Source organism: Pristiophorus japonicus, chromosome 17 (assembly GCF_044704955.1).
Source record: "Pristiophorus japonicus isolate sPriJap1 chromosome 17, sPriJap1.hap1, whole genome shotgun sequence".
In the NCBI taxonomy this organism is placed as follows: domain Eukaryota; kingdom Metazoa; phylum Chordata; class Chondrichthyes; family Pristiophoridae; genus Pristiophorus; species Pristiophorus japonicus.
The window spans coordinates 106,833,088-106,848,502 of NC_091993.1; the positions used below are offsets into that span (position 1 = coordinate 106,833,088).

The 15,415-nt window shown below is 45.7% G+C and overlaps 1 protein-coding gene across 14 annotated transcripts in view; it reads left to right on the forward strand.

Annotated features, from left to right (window-relative positions):
• LOC139227881 (zona pellucida sperm-binding protein 3 receptor-like) overlaps positions 1-15,415 on the forward strand; it is a 265,290-nt gene that overhangs the window by 133,266 nt on the left and 116,609 nt on the right. For all 14 annotated transcript variants that reach the window (XM_070858981.1, XM_070858986.1, XM_070858982.1 and 11 more), the window contains 3 exons: positions 9,560-9,656; positions 12,833-12,906; positions 14,698-14,794. In XM_070858981.1, coding sequence (XP_070715082.1) covers positions 9,598-9,656; positions 12,833-12,906; positions 14,698-14,794 — 230 coding nt within the window. In that variant the 5' untranslated portion in view covers positions 9,560-9,597. The remainder of the gene's footprint in view (positions 1-9,559; positions 9,657-12,832; positions 12,907-14,697; positions 14,795-15,415) is intronic.

A 15,415-nucleotide genomic window follows, 5' to 3' on the forward strand; every position in this document is an offset into this window, starting at 1 on the left:
CCAGGATTGGGTAGATTGCATTCATGGTTCAGTCATGGTAAGTACTGAGGTAGCAGTACAGGTATGCGAGGACGCAGGTTCCTGAGTGACCGGACGGGGTCCTAGTCGTCTGATAGCGGTGCTGCACCCCCTGCTAGCGGGGTGGACTTGGTTCGCTCACCTAGCCAGGACTCCGGGCCTTTGCCGTTGCCTAGTGGTGGGCAGAGCCACAGATGTGTGTGGCCCCCCATCCTCCTTTGAGGGCTGCAGAATCTTCTGCCTGCTTTTAAACGGTGTTGGGAACCTGGCTGTTCCAGGTCCCGTTTGGGAAACTCATTGGTTCTGACCTTTCGCTCCCAGACATGGCCGAGGTAGCGACTGGGTCTGGGAGCTGCGCCGTCTCCATCCGGGTGGTGGGCAATGGCGGCCGACTGCACATATTGGCACCATTTTTGTTTCCAGGTCCATGGCGAATAGTGCCATCGGGTGCCCGCAGCGTGGGATAGACCTGGGGCAGGGTATCAGGATCAGTGCGTTAACCCTCCTGAGGTCGCTCACTTGCTCCTTTTGGGGACACTCTATTTCCGACATCTCGCAACAACATTTTGTTCACAATCTTAATCAGTTCGTTACATTGATTGCCGTGCATACAATGTCTCTAAGTTCTGTTGGTTGCAAGTCTCCTTTAAGAGAACCCTGCTGGCTTCACCCCAATCAAATCCTTTCTTAGACACCACGTGTTGGTCTCTCAGCGTTGCACTTCGTGATATGGCCGCAGCCATAATTTTTTTCAGCCACGCTGCACCTCATTGCAGCAGGGACACCATCTTGCCTCTGTCCTCGAGGTCGAGTGCCTTGATCCTTCTTTCCTGCGATTCTGCCACAAAAGCTGGAAGTGTGCCTGTGAATTCGATCTTCCTCCCCAGGAGTCCTGCCACTGGAGCCGGGAAGGTACTTTTAGGTCGTTCCTGTCGGATCATTGACACGCAGTCATGATGGATGCTCTGTGCCTCAGGTGCTGCGCTGGTCTGTTCTCTGGTGCCTGGCCCAAGCAAAGGTGAGGTTTTGCTCTGCCTCTGAGCATGGGAGACATTGATTGCTGGAGTGAAGAGGTCTTCCCATTTCCACTGGATCCTGAGTAGCGTTGGATCATCACCTGCAACAATCCACAGAGGTAACTTGTGCACCAAGCCATTATGGATTACACTTACATCCGCACTCCCAAGGACTAGTATCAGCTCCTTGGTGTAGGTGCGCAACTTTTCCTGTACTGGAACCAGCACGGGTCTTTTTTCATTCCATAGCCTCTCAAAAGCATCCTGGCTCATCACTGACTGGCTCGCTCCCGTGTCCATTTCCATGAAGACTGGAACGCTGTTTATCTCGACTTCCATCTTCACTGGAGGACAATTGGTGGCGCAGGTATACACTCCGTACACTTCTTCTTGGGGCTGAGCTGCTTCTCTGGCCAAATCATCATAATCCCCACTGGATTCAAAGTCATTTACCATCTCCTTTGCTAGATGGTGAGTCGTATTTATTTTACACATACGCTGGAAGTGGCCCTTCGTGTTACAGGTTTTGCAATACATACTCAGCAAACCGACACTGCTGAGCCTTATGGTTTCCTCCGCAACGCCAGCATGGTGGTACTCGATCAGCACCACTCGGCGGACTCTGAGTTCTGGAACCCTGAGCTCTGTGCTCTCTGCCCTGGGCAGAGCCACGTTCTATAGTCTTGCCTGGAAAAAGCACCATTCTGTGTACAATACTTGCCGGGTTTGAGTCCACAGGATAAATAACTTGCTTGGTGCTGCAGGTCGAGGTCATGAATGCCTGACTGATGCTGATGGCCTTCTGCAGGTTCACTGTGGTGTCAGCAGATAATAGCCTGTGAAGGAGGCCCTCGTGGCCAATTCCCATAACGAGGATGTCTCGCCATGCTTCGTTGAGGTGCGTGCCGAAATCACAATGTGCCGCAAGTCTCCTGAGGTCGGCAGCATATTTTGCAATCTCTTGGCCCTCAGGTCTGCGGTGAGTGTAGAATCTGTGCCTGGCCTTGAGGATGCTCTGTTTTGGTTTTAGTTGGTCGTGAATTAGTTCAGTCAGCTCATCATATGTCTTATCCTTGGCCTTCGTGGGTGCCAGCAAGTCCCTGATGAGGCGGTAGATCTCGGGCCCACAACTAGTCAGCAGTATAGCCTTGCGCTTCTCCGCCAATGTGTCCGTCTCCCCTGCCAGGTCGTTTGCCACAAAATATTGCTCGAGCCCTTCCTTGAAGGCATCCCAATCATCACCCTCTGCGACGTCTTTTAGTGTGCCAAAGGTAGCCATAATCGCGTGAAAGTCCTTATTCTCGTCACCAGTTGTTATGTCTGTAATGCACTTATTAATGACTCCACGAGGCAATGTGTTGTATTCAAACTATACTGACCTTGGTCCTTTATTCATAACACCAGAGTGAGGCCGGGCATGGTGGGCAGCCTTTTATACTGGACACTGCACACCTATGCAGGTGACCCTCGGGTCTCCCACCGCAGTGCCCTCTGGTGGACAGCCTCTGCCATAGGGGCAGGAAACCCCAGTCTCTACCAGTTGCACCCTCTGGTGGTGCCAGCATAGTATATATACAGTGTAAATCTTATTGATAGTACATCAGATAACAAGTCTCCAATCTTATGCAACTATACAGTGACTACACAGAGAGTATATTTATAGTCTACATATATAACACGAGTTATATCACAAATTCTATTGCATAAGCTCTAATTCCAGTGTTTAACAGATTTGATGTAATTGTAAAGCATTTGCTCATTTATAGTACAGAGAGAAAATGTATGCTAAGTAAAACTTTTTAAAAAGTGCCTCGGAACATTTTCTAAAATGAAATGTGCATTTATATAGTGCCTTGTTGTTGTTTATAAATGTTTCCTCTTTTCAAAGTTTGAAACGGTTCCCAATGGGGGTTTTTTATCATCTTTAGTAATTGATGGTACAAAAGGATTGTGGGCTTAAAGTGCCTCTTTTATTGAAAAGTAGGACGGTGCTTATTTCCTCTGCAATTAATGACAAAGTCCTGTTTTTTGTTGAGACGAAATTAAGCCCTTGTATTAATTCAACTTAATTGTAACTTGAGATAGCAGGCCAAGTAAAATGTAATAGAATTGATTAAAAAAAATAGTTAGGACTTTTAGAAAGAAACCAATGGGTACTTTAAAATTGTTGTGAGTGTGCATATCTTACAAAAAAAAGGATAATACTCAAATATTGTGGTTCTTTATATATTATACTCTGTTTTAAACCATATGAGCACTTGTTTACTTTTGCACACACCACCTGGAAAACATGATAGAGAGTTATGAAAGTGATGATGTTCAAATGCTCATCATTTGGTTAGAATATAGAAAAAAGATAGAAAAACTTGCATTTATATAATGCCTTTCATGACCACCAGATGTCTCAAAGTGCTTTACAGCCAATAAAGTACTTTGAGTATAGTCATTATTGTAATGTGGGAATGCCTTCTTCCGTGCTGTAACCATTCTATGATTCTATGAACTACAACAGCTCAAGAATTGAGTGTTCACTCCCAGCTTAAAATGGCTGTGAAGTGGGGTATACGACTGCATGCCAGACAAATCTGGTACCTATGTCAGTTTTATCAGTTCTTGTTATGTCCACTTTAGGGAATTAGATATGAATATGAACAAAAGCAAGTTCAGAAATAGGAGGGATCAGACAGGGGGCAAATGCACAGCAGTCTAAGATGGGTTTGAACTGCATGTGTGTAAATGCATGGTAAGTAAGGTTGATGAGCTGCAGGCGTAAGTTGCCACATGGGACTATGATATAGTGGTAATGATGGGGACCTAGCTCAAAGAAGGGGAGAATTGGGAACTTAATATTCCTGGCTACAAAGTACTTAGAGACAGAAAAAGAGGAGGGGGTGGCAGTATTGATCAAATAAACTATTGCAGCACTGGAGAGGTGTCATGTATCTTACATTATTATATATAACTGTATCCTAACATGCTATACATGACTGTAATAAGATATGACCTGTAACCACGAGCATACCTTACCACCAGGGTTGCACTTGCAAGTGACAGGTATATAAGAACAGGTCTCAGGCAAGTGCAGCATTCCAGAGCTGTGAAATAAAGGTGCAGGTCCAGAGTGACCTTGACTTCACTACATGCCTCGTGTGAATCTGTACTGAGGGGACAGGACTTTACAGTGGTGACGAGTTACGGGATTACAGAATCTACAGAATGGCGAACAACGGATCAGATGAAAAGTACAATGCGGGAGACAATTGGGAGGACTTTATAGAAAGGCTCCAGCAAAGCTTTGTAACCAAAGACTGGTTAGGCGACGATAAGGCAGACAAGAGAAGAGCCCATCTCTTGACCAGCTGTGGCTCGAAAACATACGCTTTAATGAAGGATCTGCTGGCACCCGAGAAACCAGCAAGCAAGTCGTTTGAAGAATTGAGCACACTGGTAAGAGACCACCTGAAGTCAGCGAGCAGCCTACACATGGCCAGACACAGGTTCTACAACTACAGACGCTGTGTGGGCCAGAGCATACCCGACTTCGTGGTGGAACTTCGGAGGTTGGCTAGTTTATGTGAGTTCTCCAATGAACTGAGGAGAGAAATGCTGAGAGACTTTTTCATTGAAGGAATAGGCCACGCAGGCATATTCCAAAAGCTCATAGAGACCAAGAACCTGACCTTCGAGGCAGCAGCACTGGTTGCACAGACATTCTTGGTAGGGGAAGAAGAAACGAGGTTGATTTACAATGCAGGTACGACAACTAACGAAATATCGGAAGAAGAAGTTCACAGCACTAAACAAGCTGTTACCCCCACACACACACAAAACCAGGAGAACAGGCTCTCGACAGCAAGCAGAAGCCATCAAGGGCCACAGGAACAGCCGTTCACACCTCATCAACCCACAATGCGAGCAATCAACTACAAACTGAGAGAAGTTCAAAAGAGATCAGCCAGACGCAGCTCATTCTTTGGGAATACTTTGAACAATGGAACAGGTCTGTGCTGGAGGTGTGGGGGTGGGCACTCATCAAGGGGATGTCAATTTCTGCCCAACAGAATCCAAAACAGAAGCAATTCGCCTGGCACCCAGGCCCCGGAATGTCTCAGAACTGCACGCCTTTCTCGGGCCATTCAATTACTTTGGAAACTTTAAGCATGCTGCTGGAGCCTCTCTATGTGCTACTCAGGAAGGGGTGCGATTGGTTTTGGGGGGACGCCCAGGAACAAGCCTTCAATAAGGCATGCAACCTTCTGTGTTCCAACAGTGTTTTGACTTTCTTTGACCCAGGTAAAAAGCTAGTTCTCACATGCATATGGGGTCGGGTGCGTTTTGCAACATGTCAATAGTGCGGGCAAATTACAACCCATAGCTTATGCCTCCAGGTCACTTTCGCGGGCGGAGCACGGGTACGGAATGGTAGAGAAGGAGGCGCTCGCGTGCGTGTACGGTGTCAAAAAGATGCACCAATACCTTTTCGGAGCCAAGTTCGCGTTAGAAACCGACCACAAGCCCCTCACGTCCCTCCTATCCGAGAGCAAGGCAATAAACGCCAACGCCTCGGCGCGAATTCAACGGTGGGCACTCATGCTGGTGTCCTACGACTATACCATAAGGCACAGACCAGGCACAGACAACTGTGCCGACGCGCTCAGCAGGCTATCCCTGGCGACCACGGAAGGGTCTGACGAACAGGACTGTGAGATAGTCATGGCAATCAATGCCTTTGAGTCCACAGGTTCGCCCATGACGACTCGCCAAATCAGAGCGTGGACAGCCAGCAACCCCACGTTATCCTTAGTAAAAAGATGTGTCCTAACCGGTGACTGGGCAGAGGCTCGCGATGCCTGCCCCGAGGAATTAAAATCCTTTCACAGGCGCATGCATGAGCTATCACTACAAGCAGACTGCCTGATGTGGGGCAGCCGAGTAGTCATGCCTCTGCGAGGCAGAGAGGCATTTGTCTGGGAGCTCCACCGCGAGCACCCGGGGATTGTTCTCATGAAGGCCATAGCCAGATCCCACATCTGGTGGTGTGGTATTGACGCGGACTTGGAGCTCTGCGTCCGAAGGTGCACCATTTGTGCCCAACTCAGCAATGCCCCCAGGGAGGCTCCACTGAGCCCCTGGCCTACCAAACCGTGGTCGTGGGTGCACGTAGACTATGTGGGCCCACTCATGGGCAAAATGTTCCTTGTAGTTGTAGATGCATTTTCAAAGTGGATCGAATGCACCATTTTAAACTCGAGCACAAACTCCACCACTGTGGAGAGCCTCGCAACCATGTTTGCAACGCACGGAATCCCTGACATATTGGTCAGTGACAATGGTCCGTGCTTCACCAGCGCAGAATTCCAAGACTTTATAATTGACCACGGCATAAATCACGTCAAGACGGCACCGTTCAAGCCGGCCTCCAACGGCCAGGTGGAGAGAGTAATGCAAATCATTAAACAAGACATGCTTAAAATCCAAGGTCCCACTCTGCAGGGTCGCCTGTCGTGACTGCTGCTGGCATACAGATCTCGTCTGCACTCACTGACTGGGATCCCCCCGCGGAACTGTTGATGAAAAGAACTTTAAAAACAAGGCTCTCATTAATCCTCCCAGACATGCACAAAATCATTGAGGCAAAGTGCCGTAAGCTGACTGAGTACCATGACAGAAATTCGAGGGGGATATGGAATGAGATAGGGGACAAAGTGTTTGTACTAAACTATGGCAGGTGTCCCAAATGGCTTGCAGGGACAGTAATGGGCAAGGAAGGAAACCGGTTACTGGTAGTACAAATGGACAATGGCAAAACCTGCCAGAGGCATGTAGATCAAGTCAAAAGCAGATTTACCAACAACACTGCGGAACCAGAGGCAGACTACAATGTGGAACTTGCACCACACTTGGTGGAGAGACAGAGGGAACAACCTGAGGAAAGTGCAATCCCAACAGACAGCCCAGGCGAGTCAACAACCATCACACCAATCGAAACAGACAGCCCAGGCGAGATACCAGCAACCACACCCAAAGAAAAACAGACACCAAGGCAAACAGCTGAACCACAACTCAGACGCTCCACGCGAGAGCGTAGACCACCTGAGAGACTGAACCTATAAAGACAATAAGACCTTGGGGGAGGGTGATGTCATGTATCTTACATTATTATATATAACTGTATCCTAACATGCTATACATGACTGTAATATGATATGACCTGTAACCACCAGCATACCTTACCACCAGGGGTGCACTTGCAAGAGACAGGTATATATGGACAGGTCTCAAGCAAGTGCAGCATTCCAGAGCTGTGAAATAAAGGTGCAGGTCCAGAGTGACCTTGACTTCACTACATGCCTCGTGTGAATCTGTACTGAGGGGACAGGACTTTACAAGAGGGATGATGTGAGTAAGAGGCTAAAGACAGAATCTATTTGGTTCGAACAATAGAGGAGCTATTACACTACTGGGTGTATACTATGGGCCACCAAATAGCGAGAAGGAGATAGAGGAGCAAATTTGCAAGCAAATTACAGAAAGATGCAAGAACTAAAGATAATGAGGTATTTCAATTAATCTAATATAGACTGGGTTAGTAACAGTATAAAGGTCAAAGGGAGAGGAATTCCTGAAATGTGCAGAAGAGAACTTTCTTGATCTGTGTGTTTCAAGCCCGACTAGGAAGGAAGCAGTGCTGGATCTAGTTTTGGGCAATGAAGTAAAGCATGTTTCAGATGGGGAACATTTTGGGAACAGTAATCATAATCATCATATCATCAGGTTTAGAATAGTTATGGAAAAGGACAAGGGACACTCGAGCGTAAAAATACTTTGCTGGAGGAGGGCTAATTCCAGTGAGTTGAAAAGAGATCTGGCCAAGGTGAATTGGAATTGAAAATTCGTAGGCAAAACAGTAATTGAACAATGGGAGGCCTTCAAAGAGGAGATGGTTTGGGTATAGAATAGGCACAATCCCACGAGGGGGAAAGGAAGGGCATCCAAAGCTAGATCTCTCTAGCTGGGGGCCAAAACTGCCCTGTTCTGCACTTCCTGTTAGCACCTCCGGGGGGACGCGAAACTGTTTGCCTGGGGGAGGAGGCGCTACTGGCTCCCCAGTAGTCGCGCCCTGGGCCACCATGCCTCTGGCGATGACGCCATCGGCGTGTACGCCAACCCCTTTGTGCCCCGTGGCAGAAATTGCCGAGCGTCCCGTGAGGCCGCGCCAGCCTTGCGGGTCACGAACCAAGCCAACCTCCACTCCCAGGGCGGAAGTTAAAGGGGAAGTGCGCTGTGCTGCGCGCCGCCATTTCTGTTCTTCGGCCAACTCACTGGTCGGCCCACTCTGGGTGCTGGACTGAAGCTACGGCACTACACAACCCTGTTGGTCCAGTAGAGGCCGTCAAAGGGCCTGCACTGTTCGCAGTGGCCCTTCCCTTTAACTGAAGTAATGGAGAGCGTTGTGAGGGTAGTGCGGTTGATGTGTGTATGTATAGACTTTCAAAAGGCGTTAGACAAAGTACCACATAATAGACTTCTTACCAAAATTTAAGCCCAGGGGATTAAAGTGGCAGTGTGGAAACAAAATTGGCTAAGGGACAGAGAGTAATGTTTGAACAGTTGTTTTTCAGATTGGAGGGAAGTATACAGTGGTGTACCCTATGGGTCGGTATTAGGGCCACTGCTTATTTTTATCTATATTAATGACCTGGACTTGGATATACAGGGCATAATATCAAAGTTTGCAGATGATACGAAACTCAGAAATGTAGTAAACAACGAAGAGGATAGTAACAGACTTCAGCAGGCCATATATAGACTGGTGACATGGGTAGACACATAGCAGATAATATTTAATGCAGAGAAATGTGAAGCGATGCATTTTGGTAAGAAGAATGAGGAGAAGCAATATAAACTAACTGAGACAATTTTAAAGGGGGTGGTGGTGCAGGAACAGAGAGACCTGGTTTTCTACCCCCACCACCACTACCCAGAAATGGGTAACACTGGCTGAATCCCTGATGCATGATGATGAGGCTCCAGCACAAATTTTGCAAGGTCTCTGCGCCCATGTGAATAGGTGCATGCAGTTCGTGCCCTGCCCTGTGCTGCCTGTCTTCAGCTGCGATCAAATATCTAGGCCAAAGCACATTACTCAGCCAGCACAGATGGAGCTATGCACTGCATCTGATCTGAGCTTTACCCACCTTGTGAGTTCTTCACAATGACATTAGGCTGTAGAAGTCATTGTTATCCCTTGGCTTGAACAAAATGAAAAGAAATCTATAACAAAGGGAAAACAACATGGGTGTTCATTTGGATACCTGGAATGGTACCCTGACATTCTTCAAAAATAGGAAATGCATAGGAGTTGCAGCTACTAAACTGCAAAACAAGAAGTTCTGCAATAACGTTAGTACTTCTAAACATGTAATATCTTTCAAATTAAAGGTAAGGACATTTTTCTGAATTAGACTGCAAGCTCAAATTGGAGACTAAAGTATTCTAATTTGTCCCAATTTCCTTTTTCATAGAGAAAGATTGTGGTCAACCAAAGCCCATTGACCATGGCATGATTGCATTCACAAGTACTAATTTAACCAGCACGGTTAATTATTCATGTTTCCCAGGGTAAGTATTCAATGCACAACTAACTTTATAAAAAAACACAAAGGGCAGCACTTCCAAGTGCTGAAGTTCATACATGAACACTATTTACTTGGGGCCAGGAAGAGAGCAGCAGGGTGTGGTGGATGTGAAGGTGAGGGAGGATTTTTGGGCTGGGAAATTCAGTAGTATGGGTTTCCTGCACATCCTGCAGAAATGACCTGCAGGAAGTCTTTTAAATGATTTCTCGCCTGACAGCCAGACAGATCGTGATGCTGGCTGCCTGTCAGGCAGGAACATAGCCAGGGAGCGGATATGGGGTAAGTCTGACAATGCGGGGGGTTCGGGACATGAAGAGGTGGTTGGGCCAAATGGGACATCGTGGGGTTCGGCCAATCGTGAGGGGGTTTGGGAATCGGCCGATTGTGGGGTTCCGACTGCGTGGATGTTAGTTGGTTGGGCCTGGAACAAACGCTCCAGCTCTTCCTTGGCCCACAAGCAGTGCGATAAAGGCACTTGCCTCGTGGATCCTGTCCTCCTTGTCTCCTGCTACCTGCCGGGATTTCCCGAGGCCAGGGAATCCCTCTGTGTGTTAAAAATAAAAGTAGAGGCATACAGCCTCCTTAGAAGATTTTAGTGACCGACCTGCGTCCTGAGAGCAGGTTGAATGCCCACCCCCTGACCTGTCTCCATTAAAACTGGAAGTGGGCAGGTTAGGGTCGGGTTTGAGAATTTTACAATGTTTACCTTCCCACTCATCCTTGAGGGTTAAATTCCCCCCTTGATGTACACGTGCTATATTCCTGACCGCTTTACTTTTACGCAAATAGTAGCCCATTTATTTTAGTAAACTCCAGAATGTAAAAGGTGATTCCACAATCTGACACTCCCAGTGGAAAAAGGAGTTTGCCGGGAGTCGACTTTGGGAGATTGAGGGTGCACAGCCTGTGATTTTCCATCCATTAAATTTAATAGATGGAAAATCATAGGCTGGGATCACTGGAATACAGAATTATTCATAGGTGAACTTCGCCAATCTACCCCCAAAACACTACTTATCTCTTCTGTATGCATTAAGGTTAGTTTGAGAGTTGGAATTGGCTAATTACTCGCATTTATTAACAAACTGATAAAACAAAGTAGCACTTCTGAAATCTGAACAGATACAGACCATGAGAAAATTCCAACATACTGTACATTGCTCGAAAATGGGATACACTTTATTTAATCCTTGAAAGTATCTGCATCTCTCTTTCCTTGCTGGTTGCAGTATTGTAAAAATTGAAACGGGCATTATATTGCCTAATATTCTACAAAATATGTTAACTACATTCTTAGTGATCAACTGTTGATTATCAAGGAGACATCATTTTGCAATGATTGTGTTACAATACAATCATAAATCTACTACATACCCTCTCTTTGCCCCTCTTATTTTCTTTTTCACTTCTCCTCTGAACTTTCTATATTTAACCTGACTCTCAGATGTAGTCTCGACCTGATATCTGTCATATGCGCTCTTTTTCTGCTTCATCTTACTCTCTATCTCTTTCGTCATCCAGGGAGCTCTGACTTTAGTTGCCTTAATTTTCCCCAAGTGGGAATGTACCTCAACTGTACCCAAACTATTTCCTCTTTAAAGGCAGCCTAATGTTCCATTTCAGTTTTACCTGCCAACCTTTGATTCCAATTTACCTGAGCCAGATCCGTTCTCATCCCACTGAAATTGGCCTTCCTCCAATTTAGTAATTTTACTCTAGATTTCTCCCTGTCCTTTTCCATAGCTAATCTAAACCTTATGATACTATGATCACTGTTCCCTAAATGTTCCCCGACTGACACTTGCTCCACTTGACCCACCTCATTCCCCAGAACCAGATCCAGCAATGCCTCCTTCCTCGTTGGGCCGGAAACATTCTGATCAAGAAAGTTCTGAACACACTACAGAAATTCTTTCCCCTCTCTGCACTTTACACTATTACTATCCCAGTCTATATTAGGATAGTTGAAGTCTCCCATTATCACTACTCTATAGTTCTTGCATCTCTACGTAATTTCTCTGCAAATTTGCTCCTCTATATTTTTCCCACTAGTTGGTGGCCTATATAGAATACACATAGTAGTGCAATGACACCTCTATTATTTCTTAACTTTATCCATATAGATTCTGTCCTTGACCCCTCCAGAACATCCTCTCTCCCCAGCACTGTAACATTCTCCTTAACCAGTACTGCCACACCACCTCCTACCTTTCCTTCCCCATCCTTCCAGAACACCTTGTATCCAGGAATATGTAATACCCAATCCTGCCTTTTTTTGAACCAGGTCTCTGTTATTGCCACAACATCATATTCCCATGTGGCTATTTGTGCCTGAAGCTCACCAATCTTGTTTACTATGCTTTGTGTGTTCACATACATACACTGTAAACCTATATTAAACCATCTTGTGTTCTCTCCTAGTCTGACCCCACCTAATACCTTACTATTCCTCCTGGTCACATCCCTGCTTGTGCCCTCCTCTGCAATGTGCAACCAAGCTGTGTTAATCTCCTGAGAAGGTCTTTTCTGCCCATTGGAAGGGAAGAGAACCTCCCTGCATGCTGTCTCTCCCTCCATAAGCATATGGAGGGAGTTATGGGAGAGCCTGGGTGCAGCCATGCACCTCTGTGCAGTACTTGTCAGTGTTTGCAGCACCTCAGTGCTATAGAACACTGTCAAAATAAAGGTGGCCATGGACTCGTTATCAAATGACATTACCAGACCCACTTCCTTCAATTGGCTGGGAAATGCGCTGGGTGGGGCTTAACGAGTCCAGTCAATGTAAAGTCATTTCATAGAATGAGCTGAAGCCAGCAGCGAGGTCAGGACCCACCATTGACGTCGTCCGCCACGACCCACCGAGGTGGTTAGCAAAATCGGAGCTATAGACTTTTTATGAAATTTGCACCGAAGAAGAAGCACTTCTGCTGACTACTGAAGAGAAATAGGCTCTTTGAATAAAACTCCACAGTCTTTTAAGAGATAATCAGCTTCTTGTACGTGTGAGCATTTATTTCAGTGTACATGTGACGTGAAGGCACCTTTCCCTTCTTTGTGCTCTCTAGTCTTGTATCCACCATTATAGGATCTTTTAACTTCTTTATGACCAAAAGAGACTTTTGTTTTAGTTTCCCTTAAGTGGCTCTTTATTTTTTGTAGGTACCTTTTAGTTGGTGGACGGTACCAGACCTGTACACATACGGGCTGGGAAGGCAGGATCACAAGGTGCAGACGTAAGTCACAGTTCCATACTTAGAGTGGCCGACTGGCTTGGTATTCACAGTTGTAGAGCCTCATCCTTGTCTCTTTTTTTATTTGTTCAGATATCGGGAAGGTAAGAATCGTAACATTTTGAGATGGTCGAACAACTTATTGAAAATATTTGATTACGTAAATTTGATTTCATTTTTTTTCTGAAAATAGGGACATTTTCATTTCCTACCATAATCCTTTTGCAGTTTACACATCATAAAGAAGATATAACTCATTAAAGCAAATCTCGCATCCCGAATTTCTACCGTGGTGCGAGGCCGAAGTACGGCAGATTGCCCGTCATTTGGAGCAGAAGCCAGATCTGTCAGATTTCCACCCTCATTGTAAAAGCAGGCCCAAATGCCAGAGAGGGAGTGCTGTTGCGGATTTTGCCCCCTCCCACATCATAGCACTGCCTGGGGGACCTCTCTGGGGGTTGTTCCTGGGCAACCCTGGGAATTCCACCCAGTGAACCACCAATACGCCATGTGGGATCTATGCTGGCTCAGAGCCTTATGAAGGTCCCAAAAAGGTTTTCCAGCAGAGGAGATCAATTTACCTTAAAATCAATGGCCAGAGAAAAAAACAGAAAAAGACCCCAAGGTCAATAAAGGAAAAAATACTCTGGTAAATTCCTCTCTGACCTCCTCATGTGATCAAAACCAGTCCAGGAGAGCACATGGACTAAGTTTGAAAGATTTCATTTTAATGTAATAATTTGGAATCTTGGCTGTGAACTTGGTCAGACTGGCCCAAGATTTCTAATTGCATCATCTTTTGGATAAGCTGTCTTAAATTTCAGTGGCCTCAAAGTGTGAAGGCTCATTTACTGATTTGTAAAACCTTACACTCTCTTTGAGTCTTATTATAGACCCCTTAATAGAAAGGCAAAGTACAGCAGTGATATAGGCAGCATCCAGTTACTGTATGCAATGTTACTACATTCGGAAAAGGGGTAGAGATTGACTTCATGTCGGACTATGTTTGAAAACTTAAGTGCTTTAAAATCAGATCAAATATTTTATGAAAAGTTTATTTGGGAGTAGTGGATATTACTGTAGATTAGAAAACTGTCCTTTGACCTCTAGAACCAACATCTGGTTCTAACTCAGACTGATGCTTCAAAAGGTGTCTCTCTTGGCTGTATGGGCTAGACCTTCCTCTTCATTTTCGGCGGTTTTCTCGACGGTACAGCTCTTTTTCAGCGGAAAACCACCCGCCGAAAGTTTCCATTTCATTTTTTTTTAAAAAGTGTTCAGCTGACATTTTCTAAATACCGCTGGGGAGCAGACTGCCCACGTGCATCTGTGTGCACCGCCGAGCAAACCGCCACGGTCCAAGTTTTGCCTCAGCAGTGACCCATACGCAAGTTTGAAAAAACCACCCACGAAAAGCTGCCAGAAACAGGGCGGTAAGTACCCTGCAAAGAAAGGTAAGTTGAAAGTTTTTCTATAATTATTTTAAAATTATTTCATGACGATTAAGTTAAAAAGGGTCTTAATGTTTTCTAAATTTTAATTTTTGGTTTCATTGTAAAATATTTTTTGAGTCCCCCCCACCCCTCGCTGGCTTCCATTTGGACAATAATTTTTCAAAGTACATGTTAAATACTGGAAAGTGTACTGACTTCATAATCTGTTGATATTTAAAATTGTGTAGTATTTCTGTACCTCAGGATATATAGTATTGATTTATGTACATTATGAATTGTATTGAAAGTTGAATTGGCATTTTTAATCTCTGCAACATTTCCATTTTTTTTCTCTATATAGCAAAAACATGTGGCCATCCAGGGGAGATTATGAATGGATATTACATTGCGTCAAGTAATGAATTTGGAAGCAAAGTTACATTTTACTGCGACGTTGGGTGATTATGCAATACATAGATAATATGAAAACCCCTTGATATTAAATTGTCTAAAACAATAGCACTATAATTATCCTGTTGGTAGGCTTTCATAATAGCTGGACCATGTACTCTGGCCATGAAATTCAGTACCAGGAGCGGTAACAGCCGCGAAGCGGGAGTTCCTAAGCCAGGCGCGGAAATCCCGCCCTGTGACGTATATTCGGGTTACCGCCCCCAAGAGGAAGTAAAGCGCAAAATATCGCGCTCCAGTTTCTCTCTGGGCCGAAAGCAGGACGCAAAGCCTCCGTGAAGTTCGCAACGCTACACGGTGGGACACGTAGCACTGGCGCAAAGACAAGGCCCTCCCTTTCATTAAAGGGGAGGGCCAAACTGCTGACTCTGCAGGCGGGAAACAGGGCCATTCCTGGACCGCCAGGGAGCAGGGTGCTGTGGCAACAAGATCGCATCATAGACACCATGATCGACTATCAAAAAGGCCACGACCTTTTTTTTTACCTCCTCCTACCTCCCCTTTAATTACCGCCCCAAGAACCGCCTACAGCCTGATATGCGCCCCGTCCGCAGCACCTTCAGGGGGCGTACCAAGTTTTCATGGATCGCTGCACATGGTGATGACAT